At 67.2% G+C, this 10711-nt stretch overlaps 1 protein-coding gene across 1 annotated transcript in view; it reads right to left on the bottom strand.

The window, feature by feature from the left end:
* Window positions 1–4039: 4039 nt before the first annotated feature.
* LOC102462804 (tumor necrosis factor receptor superfamily member 16-like) overlaps window positions 4040–10711 on the bottom strand; it is a 46859-nt gene continuing 40187 nt past the window's right edge. The window contains exons 5-6 of the mRNA XM_075922981.1: window positions 8556–8701; window positions 4040–7564 (exon numbers count right to left, since the gene is read on the bottom strand). Coding sequence (XP_075779096.1) covers window positions 7260–7564; window positions 8556–8701 — 451 coding nt within the window. The 3' untranslated portion in view covers window positions 4040–7259. The remainder of the gene's footprint in view (window positions 7565–8555; window positions 8702–10711) is intronic.

The raw sequence follows: 10711 nt of genomic DNA, 5'->3' as shown, positions 1-10711 counted from the left end.
TCTTTACCTGGGGGGAAGCTCAGGATGGTTGAGAACAAGGCAGGCGCGCCGCCCAGGAGGTGAAAGGTTGTTCCTTGACCTCCACTGTGGCAGCACGGCCTGATCCATGACTTAGCTCCCAAGGAGCAGGACAGCACGGCCTGGGCTTTTAAGAGGCCTTTACAACACCAGAAGAGGAGTGACTGCCAGAGCCGTGTCCACACGGTGGCAGTGGGGAGCCGTCTCCTAAGGGGCTGGGGAGGGAATAAATCCAGTTATCTTGGGCAGTCCACAGTGCCGGGGCCGGCCTCGGCCCAAGGGCCTGCTTGCTGGGAACGGTGCCTGGCTAGTGAGCAAGAGGGGAGCAGACAGAGCCCTACCCGCCAACCCTCCTTGTGCAGAGCCTCGCCTGGGAGCACCGGAGCAGAGGCCGGAGGGTGGGGGGTGGGGGGTGGCCCAGTCTGCCTTAGCGGAAGCTGGATTAGGGGGTGCACTGCCGCTTGAAGGCTGTGGAGGGGGCAGTGGTCCCTGTCATTCAAACATATTGTCCCTTCCCCCCACTGCCCACTCCTTCAGCCCTGGATGGGCCTTACAGGGACATTCCCCCTATGCTGTGCCCTCCCCTCTCCTCACCACCCCACACACACACAGTCCATCTCTTGCTTGGGGCAGGCGGGCCAGTCTTCTCCCCCCCCCCTGCCCAACTCCAGGAATCCGGACCCTCCCCCCTGTCATTCAGGAACAAGCCCCAGCCTACAATGCTCCGGCGTTCCTGGGCTTTTAAAGGGGATTCCTCCCCGGCCCCTGGGCGCCTTAATCCTCACTGATGGAGCCGGCCCCTCTGCTTTGCTCGGAAACGGGAGCCCTCGCGGGCCTGTCGGCGCTCACGCGAGTGCAGTGTCTGGGGCTTGCTCGTGGCCGCTCCGTCGCCTGCAGCGGCCTCCCGTGTGCCGTGCTCAGGGCCCGAGCGCTGCTGGCTCTCGCCCTCTCAGGGCCGCCTCGCTGCCCACCGGGGTCAGTCGGAGCAGCCCTCCCGCTGGGCGTCCTGGGGGAGACACCCGTCCCCCTTGCCGGCGCCGTGGGGCTGCTCCCTTTCGTGTCACCGGAGCCGCTGTCCCGGCATTGCCACCGCTCGCTCATGCCCGGCCGGCGTTCCCCGCAGGGAGACAGACCCCCTGGTCGGCGGGGGCGGTTCCTCTGGCACACAGGCCCCGTTTGGCCCCCAGGACTGGGCCTGGAGGCCGCTCTACCTCCTGTGCCCGCAGGGAGCACGGGGCTCTCCGGCTGTGCCTGCATCCCCCTGCGCTGTGCGCCTCAGCGGCCCCCTCGGTGCAGAGGTTGGCAGACCCAGGCCTGGTACCGGGAACTGGCTTCAGGGCTGAGGTGGAAGCTCTGGAGCCAGCCCCAAACCACCCTCGCCAGCAGCAGGCCCCCAGCACCTCCCCGGGCGCCAGGGCTGCCTCTTCCTCCCCGGGCGAGGTGACCACGGGGCCTGCCGGGGCCAGCCCCACCTGGCTTTGAACAGCCCTGAGCCCCCGGGGCTGGACCTGCAGGAGAGGCCCCTCTTCCGTGTCCCCTTGGCCTCCGCTCCCGCCCGGGGCGCCCTGTGCACGACGGTGTCTTCAGGATCGCTAAGGCGTCTGTGGCAGAGCTTGTCCTTGGGGCCCGTGCCCAGCCCCATAGCCGGAGGGGAGGGGCAACGGGGCGGGGGTGGAGGGTACCAAGTGGGGGGCAGAACCTGCTGGAAGTGCAGGCCTGGGGGCACAGGAGGGAGGAAAGTGCAGGGGTGAAGTGGGCATTGTGCAAAGGGGGCTCAGGATGGGGGGGCTCAGGATGGGGGTGCCAGGGGCGATGGGTGGGGCTAGGGCCACAGGGGTCGGGGCACCACCCCCCAAGCTTGCCCGGAGCTCCGTGTTCCCCAAGGCCGGCCCTGCTCCTCCGCCCTCCCGCCCACCTCAAAACCCGACTTTGCACCAGCCAGGAGTTCTGAGTATTTGGATAAAACCCCGTCCCCTGGCGGTGAGTGTGGGGCCGGGCCCCCCCGCCCCAGCTTTCCGCTCCCCGCAGGCCGTGAGCGCGGCGGGCGCCTGCACGGAGGGAGCTCGCAGAGCTGGTGGGGTGCGGGGGGGGGGCTCCCTGTGCCACCGCTCATGGCAGCTGGGTAACTCTGGGGCGCGGGCCGCCCTGGCTCTGGGAGCAGGCGGAGCGTCCGCCCAGCCACGCTGAGGGGGCAGCAGCGGTGCCAATCCCCCCCCCCCCGCATCCACGGACACGAGAGGCTGCTGCCGGGCTCCCCTTGGCACTGGAGCACCCCCCCCCCCCGGCCTCCCCGCATGGCGCCGCCCCCAGCCTGGAACCGCAGAGCTCTCGGCTCCTTCCCGAGGGGCCCCGCTGCCTTCGCATCGCCACCCTGCCTAGTGGGGCGAGTCACCCCCTGGAGCCATCGCCAGCGGCTGCGCCCCCGCCCCAGAGGTGGCCGCATGGCAGTGCCCGGGGGGCGTTACCTGCGCTGCATTGGGGGGGGCCGGGTCCCACCCCAGAGGTGGCCGCATGGCAGTGCCCGGGGGGCGTTACCTGCTCTGCGCTGGAGGGGTGGCCAGGTCCCACCCCAGAGGTGGCCGCATGGTGCTGCCTGCGCTGTGCTGCGCTGGGGAGGGGGGGGGGCCGGGTCCCACCCCAGAGGTGGCCGCATGGCGCTGCCTGCGCTGTGCTGCGCTGGGGGGGGGGGCGGGGGCGGGGGCGGGTCCCACCCCAGAGGTGGCTGCATGGTAGTGCCCGGGGGTGCTGCCGGCGCTGCACTGGGGGGGGCGGCCGGGTCTCACCCCAGAGGTGGCCGCATGGCGCTGCCCGGAGGGGGTGTTGCCGGCGCTGCGCTGGGGGGGGGGCAGGTCCCATCCCAGAGGTGGCTGCATGGCGCTGCCTGTTTGTTTCGTTCAGTGCATGACGCCGGGCTGGGAGCCGGTGGCTCCGGAACCCACCGGGCCCAACGGCGCGAGCAGCAGGCCCGGCCGAAGCTGCATGGACCCGGCTCTCCGGGCGCTGCCCCTCCCGCTCCTCTCGCCAGCCCGGCCTCTTCCCTTTGCCCGTCCAGCCCCGGGCTGCAGGCGCGTCCAAGGGGAGCCCCCAGGCCTGTGCCCCTGGTAGGGGGGACACGGCAAGGGCCCGGGGTAGGGCTGGTGGCCGCAGGCCCTGGGCAAGGCCCCCAGCTCCCCTCCCCTTTGCCTAGCGAGGCTGGGGGGGGGGCTTCTGTGCAGGGCTGGCTCGCCCTAGGGGCAGGCGTGTGCCCAGCGCAGCAGGGCCCTGTGCCCGTGGGGAATACACCTAAGGCCGAGCGTGCCCCAGCCCTGGGCTACGCGCCCTCCGTGGTCCCTGGGCACCCGCCTGCACGGAGCCTCCTGCGCCGGGCTCTGCAAGCCCCCCGTGCCCGGTCTCGCCTGGCCCCTGGAAAGCTGGCGCTGGGGCTGGGGGCATCCCACGTTGGGGCGGTCACGGGGAAGCCGCATGGGACAGTGGTGCTGCTGCTAGCCAGAGGAACAAGTCCCCCCCAGAGCCAGCTTCAGCTGCTAGAGTGGGGCAGCTTCCCTGGGGGGTGCCTAGAGAGGGCCCCCCCCCCTTACAGAATGGTGAATGATTCCCCACACACACACCAGTGTCCTCAGGTTTGGCCCAGGACCGGCACCTCCGTGGCACCATGGCAGCTGAAGCAGTGACGCCATCAGCCTGCAGGAGTAGGAGGCTGTTATCCTCCAGGGTGGGGGGGGGAGGCAAAGGGCCGCCTGGGGCTGGAGCCGGCCTGCCAAGCGGGTTGATCTGGCTCGCAGAGGCCCTGCGGCTCCTCCTGCCCCCCAGGCCAATCAGGGAATGAGGCGACGTGCACAAAGTCTCCTCTTCCCCCCTTGCCCGGAGTGCAAGCGCCCTGCACCCCTCCCCTCCCCCCACCCGGTGCCCTGATTGACCGGTGGGGGAAAAGTTACTTATTCCTCTAACACACGAACGGGGGGGGGGGGGGGGGGGGGGGGGGGGGGGGGGGGGTCACCAAATGAAATGAACAGGCAGCAGATTGAAAACAAGCAAAAGGAAGTTTTTCTTCATTCATTGCACAGGAAACCTGTGGAACTCCTTGCCAGAGGATGTGGCAGAGGCTAGAACTTAACAGGGTTAAAAAAAGAGCTAGATAGAGTCAAGGCAGTTGGGTCCATCAATGGCCATTAGCCAGGCTGGGTCGGAGTGGTGTCCCCAGCCTGTTTGTCTGGAAATGGGTGACAGGGGAGAGATCACATGAGGATTCCCTGTTCTGTTCCCTCCCTCTGGGGCACCTGGCGTTGGCAGACAGGACACTGGGCGAGATGGACTTTGGTCTGGCCCTTTTTATGATCTAGACGCTGCTTGGTCCTTCCGGGGGGGGGGGGGGGGCAGGGAGGCTGAACTTGATGGCCTCTTGAGGTCCCTTCCAGTTCATGTTGTGATGCTATAGGTGGCCCCATAGGGCAACCGTGTTCCCACAGGCAGCACGGGGGCCTGGTTAGACTAAGCTGGGACGTGGGGTAGTTTTCACGCTCACACTTCATGGCTTAAACAAACTCGACTCTGGTGGTGAGGAAGAGAAATTCCCTGGGGGCAGCTTATGCCATGAGAACCGTTTCCAGGGCTTCACCCCATTTCGGCAGCCTCTGGGGCTGGCCCAGCAGGGCCCCGAGGGGGTGTGTGCGCCTCGCTCGTCACTCGAGGCCTCGTGGGTCCTTGGCGCCTGCGCCCCGCCCAAGAGGAAAGGACACAGGTCACCAGAGGAGGCGTTTAATGCAACGGTTTTGTAAGACGGGAGCAGCCCACGGGTGGCTCCGGAGGCCTACACAGCTAGAGGGAGAACAGTACAGCACGGGAGCCGGCAGGGTCGGCGAGTGGCGCCACAGCACCCAGCCCGAGACAAGGCTGCGGGAAAGAGCCGGGCGCTGTGGTGATTGCAGGGTAGAGCAGACGGGAATTGACGCGGTGGCCAGGCCAGCGCGAGCACGCGGGCCCGTCCTGCCCAATGCACCGGGCCCACGAGCGCCCGCTCAAGCTGCAGCGCTGCACCCACGCAATGGATGGGTGCAGGGGGCATCCCAGGGGCTGGACCTCGGCCCTGCTGCACCAAGCCCCAGGGTGGTGCCCGCAGGCTGGTAGGGTCCCTGGGGGGGCCATGTTTGCACATGCTGCCCACGGGCTGAGCCCAGGAACCGGCAGCTGGGACACCCCTCCTCAGGGCCCCTCGGTGAGCCGTTCGGGCCAAAGTTGCCTGGGCAGTGGGGAAGAGCGGAGGTCCCACCGCGGCCCGGGGAGGGGGGGGACTGGCGCACACGTATTCACGTGCAGGGGTGACGCATCAGCGCCCTCTGCGGGATGCGGCCAGAGAGAGCTATCCCTGCAGGCCCTCTGGGGGCGGGGCAACATGCCGCCACGGGCAAGCGCCGTGGGGCCCACCTGGCCCCTGCTGCCAGGCCGAGGGAGGGCCCAGCACATGCTGCAAGGGGGTAGCTCGGCCGCGAGGCGGTGGGTCAGTACCGGGCAGTGTGGGTCACAGGCAGGCGGGTGGAGCCCCACGTGGCGTGAGAGGGTGGGGGTGCCAGGCCGGCCTGGAGCTAGCCTCAGTCAGCCAGCCCGTCAGCACTGCCCAGCCCGGCCTGCTTGGGCACCGGCCTCAGGTTCAAGGGCCCGGGGGGGTCAGACCCCTTTTGTGCTCCCAGGGGGTTAAACAGCAGCGCCGTCCGGGGGAGCAGGGGCAAAGGAGCTGCTGATGGATCCCCCCCCCCCCCCAGTTCCTGCTCTGCTCCTTGCCGAAGGGGGTTTGCTCGGTCCCGTTGACGCCCCCATATGCCATTGGGCCAGTCCACCCCCTTCCCTTCCCCCCAGCAATTGGGGCCCAGGGCTGAACCCCCTAAAAGGCAGCATGTCCGTGAGCCCGTGGCCTGGGGCAGCCACCCAAAGGCTTCTGGGAACTGCCCTGGGTGAGCAAGTGCTAGGCTTGGCCCCAGGGGCTGTCGGGGGGATGGTGTGAAGAACAACCCCCCCTAAACAAATCAGCCAGCGGGGCAGGGTAAGGGGAGACGTCGCTTCAGGGATGGAGCCAGGAGGGCGTCAATTAACTCCCTGACTGGCGCAGGCATTTCTCTGTGAATGTGGGGGGGGGGGTTGACAAGATTTGGGGCTGCTGCAGCAAGTGTGGGGGGGACTGACTGGGCTGGCGGGGTGCCAGAGGGCTGGGGGTCTAGCACTACAAAGGGGTAGGCAGCAGTGCTCCGTGCTGCGTCCCTTCACCCCTCGGCTGCTCGGGCAGGCTGGGTTTTGGCACCCAGGGACAGGGGCGAGCGCACAGGGAGGCCCCACGGCTTTCAATAGTCGTGTGATGCAATGAAAACGTGGCCAGGTGGGAGCTGCACCAGGGCAGGCATGGAGATGGACTCAAAGGGAACTTCCCCTCACACTGCCCGTCCTCTCCAGTCTCGCTCCCTGCCAGGCTGTGAGGCGGCATCCTCCCACGCCCCTTGAGGGGTGGCGCTCGCCTACGCGCATGGCCCAGTACAGCCGCCAGCTGCAAGCTTTGGGCTCCCGAATCCCAGGGTGCTTCCATGGAGCCAAGAGGCTCCCAAATGTTAATGCGCATCGCCCCTGCTGCCACAGCCGATTGTGCCTGCAGGTCCAGTTCCCAGTGGTCAGCGGGTTGTACCTACAAGTCTGCCTGCAGCCAGTAGGGGGCAGCATGTGGCACCAGCAGGTCCAATTCCAGCCACCAGGGGGCAGCATGTGGCGCCAGCAGCCCCAATTCCAGCCACTAGGGGGCAGCATGTGGCACCTGCAGCCCCAATTCCAGCCACTAGGGGGCAGCATGTGGCACCCACAGGTCCAATTCCAGCCACTAGGGGGCAGCATGTGGCACCCACAGATCCGATTCCAGCCACTAGGGGCAGCATGTGGCACCCACAGGTCCGATTCCAGCCACTAGGGGGCAGCATGTGGCACCCACAGGTCCGATTCCAGCCACTAGGGGCAGCATGTGACACTCGCAGGTCCCATTCTCACCAGTAGGGGGGAGTGGGCTCAGTCGCCGATCATGACCTTGTGCCGTCCTTCGTCCCTCCACAGGTCGCAGCCCTGCCGATTATTTTGTTTGTTTTGACGCTTTTGCCCCCCCCAAAGTTCCCTTATAATTAACAAAATTTGCTCCCCTCCCACCTTGTCTTTTTGAATTCGTAGCGAGTCCCAGTCTCGCGGGGCAGGCGCCCCCTGCTGGCTCGCCCGTGCCGTTACACCACCGAGCTGGCCTCAGCCGGGCTGGTCAAGTTCTCCACCACGTCGGGCCGCTCGATGCCGGCCAGGGCCGCGCACAGGGCCTCCAGGGTGGCCCCCTCGTTGGCAGACCAGTCGGAGAGGAGGGTGTGGGCAGGGGCTTCGCCCCGGCCGAAGGTGTCGATGGCCTCCTCCTCGTAGCCCAGCTGGCTGGCCAGGCAGCGCCAGTCTCTGCTGTGGTCGGAGCTCTCCAGCAGCTGCTCCACTTCCTCCTGCTTGTGCGGGGGCAAGGCGCTGTAGAGCCGGGGCTCCGCTTTGTGCGCTGCGGGGGGGGAGGCAGAGCGTGTGTCAGGGCCGGGCCGGCGGCAGGGCGGAGTATCCGCGCCTCCGTGTACCCGAACAGGAGCCGCCCCTCTGCTGTGCCGGACACTGGCCCCGCAGGCCACAGCCCACGGGGTGCGCGGAGCCGAGCCAGGCCCGTGGTTGGCCAGGAGCCCGCCTGGCGGCTAGAGGACGTGGTCCCCGTGATTCAGTGCAGACCCCTCCTCCCTGGAGTCACCCTGGCTGCCTAAGAGGCCACAGCGCCCGGCTGAAGCACAAACCCGAGCCGGGCCCGGGGCCGCTGCAGCGTTTTATGCTGCTCTAGAGGCACTAGCTCAGCCGCGAGTCCCCCACAGCATCCGGGGAGCCTAGAACCCCAGGGCGGGCACAGACCTCAGGAGCCACCGAGTCCAGCCCCTGCCCAAAGCAGGACCCACCCAACACAACCATCCCAGCCAGGGCTTGGGCAAGCCGGGACTTACACACCCCTAGGGATGGAGACTCCACCCCTCCCTAGGGAACCCAGCCCAGCGCTTCCCCACCCGCCTAGGGAAATAGCATCTCCTAGTATCCACCCTAGACCTCCCCCCCTGCAACTTGAGCCCATTGCTCCTTGTTCTGCCGCCTCCCCCACCGAAAACAGCCTCTCTCCAGCCTCTGTGGAACCCCCCTCCCGGGGGACGTAGAACACACCAATGCCCGTATCCCTGGAGGACATGGAAACTTCCTGCGTAGACTGCCTGGGGCGCATAGAAACTGACAATGCTCACACTCCCGGGGGGAGGGGGGCCCAGAAACCGCCAAGCCCCCTAACCAGCAGTGAAAGTAACGTAACGTTTCTTACAGGCACTGTCCCTATCGCAGCCTGGGTCCCTGGACACCCCTGCTTCCTCTCACCCCTGCCCTCGGGCGTGGGAGCTCCCAAGCTCGCCCGTGGGGGGAAGCGACACCCCTCGGGGGGCGGGGGCGTGGCCTGCGCCGGGCGCCCTTACCCTTGTTGAGCGCGTGGTGCTCCTGCAGGCTGTGCGTGTCGAGGAAGACCCCGCTGTCGCTGTGCAGCTTCTCGCCCTCGGGGGAGGCCCCCAGCTCCCCGGCCCGGGCTTTGGCCAGCTGCTGCTTCTGCTTGCAGGTGGTCCAGCTGCGGGAGAGAGGGGACGGGGGTCCGGGGGTGGAGAGGGGGCTGGGCTTAGTCGCAAGCAGAGGGCATGAGTGGGGCCAGTGGGGGAGGGGGTCTGTGTGCGCGTTGGGGGGTTACTATGCCCCCCCCTTAACCCCCCAGCCCATCCCTGCCTGCCCCCTGCACAGCTGGTTCGGCCGGGCTGGGCTGCGGGAGGCAGGTCAGGGAGAGGGGGCAGCCTCCTGCTGTTTCCATCTCTCTCCCCCGCCTGCCTGCCCTGCTTTGGCTCTCCCTCCGCCTCCCTCCCTCTCCTTCTCCCTTGCTTCCCTGTCCCGGGCAGGGTGCTGGGCCAAATGCCCCCGGCCAGGGCTAGCTCTCCAGTGCCAGGCCGTGCACAGGCGCACACGTCTATCACCACCGGGTGAGCACTGGTGAAAGGTCTCTCAGAGCGCACACGTCTAACACCACCATGCAAGCACTGGTGAAAAGGGGGCGGGCACACACATCTATTACCACCATGCGAGCACTGGTGAAAGGTCTCTCAGAGCGCACACATCTAACACCACCATGCAAGCACTGGTGAAAAGGGGGCGGGCACACACATCTATCACCACCATGCGAGCACTGGTGAAAGGTCTCACAGAGCGCACACGTCTAACACCACCATGCAAGCACTGGTGAAAAGGGGGCGGGCACACACATCTATCACCACCATGCGAGCACTGGTGAAAAGGTCTCACAGGGGGCGGGCACACACGTCTATCACCACCATGCGAGCACTGGTGAAAGGTCTCACAGGGGGCGGGCACACACGTCTATCACCACCGTGCGAGCACTGGTGAAAGGTCTCACAGGGGGCGGGCACACACGTCTATCACCACCGTGTGAGCACTGGTGAAAGGTCTCACAGGGGGCGGGCACACACGTCTATCACCACCGTGCGAGCACTGGTGAAAGGTCTCACAGGGGGCGGGCACACACGTCTATCACCACCGTGCGAGCACTGGTGAAAAGGTCTCACACAGGGCGGGCACACACGTCTATCACCACCGTGCGAGCACCGGTGAAAAGGTCTCACAGGGGGCGGGCACACACGTCTAACACCACCGTGCGAGCACTGGTGAAAGGTCTCCCAGGGCAGCACAGGGCGCGGGCCTAGGCCTCAAGCCAGTCACTACACCCGCTCCGTGGCCGTTTCTCTGCCCGCACCCCCCGTTGATTCAGGCCCTAACGCTCTTCCTAGGTTTGTGCCAGTCCCCTGGTGGCACCGAGACCTGTGACGCTGGGGCCGTGCACGCATGACAGCCACTTCTTGCCCCGCAGCATCACACCGGGGCTCTGCGCGGGACTCGGCCGCTGCTGGGCAGCAGGCAGCCGGGGGCGGCCAGGGCCCGATCCCGGGGGGTACTGAGCCTCCCCACACTGGCGCCAGCAAGCGGGATCTCAGGAGAGGCGTCGGGCAGCTCCCAGGACTGGGCTTCGCCAGTGAGAGGAGGGGAGCAGCGGGTGGCAAGGGGGGATATCTGCAGGCGGGGGGGGCGAGGTGATTGAGTGCCCTCGCCTGCGGGTTGGCTCTGGGTTTGCACCACACCGGGCACAGCAGGGCGCGGGCCCACGTCACCCGAGCCGGTAGCAGAGCCGGGCACCGGACTCGGCACGGAGGCAGCCTGGCCCAGTGGTTAGCCACCGGGTGCCTGTCGAGCCGGGGCCCTCCCATCGCGCGCCCCAGGACGTAGGCTCTGTGCGTGGGGCGAGCCCCACATCTAGACGTGTGCGCCCGCCCCCGAGACACCTTTTCACCAGTGCTCACCGGGTGGTGATAGACGTGTGTGCCCGGCCCCTGAGACACCTTTTCACCAGTGCTCACAGGGTGGTGTTAGACGTGTGTGCCCACCCCGTGAGACCTTTCACCAGTGCTCACACGGTGGTGATAGACGTGTGTGCCCGCCCCGAGACACCTTTTCACCAGTGCTCACAGGGTGGTGTTAGACGTGTATGCCCACCCCGTGAGACCTTTCATCAGTGCTCACA

The sequence above is a fragment of the Pelodiscus sinensis genome, chromosome 2 (assembly GCF_049634645.1).
Source record: "Pelodiscus sinensis isolate JC-2024 chromosome 2, ASM4963464v1, whole genome shotgun sequence".
Lineage (NCBI taxonomy): Eukaryota > Metazoa > Chordata > Testudines > Trionychidae > Pelodiscus > Pelodiscus sinensis.
The sequence above is the reverse complement of the archived record's forward strand: the minus strand, read 5'-3'. Positions and strand labels throughout refer to the sequence as shown.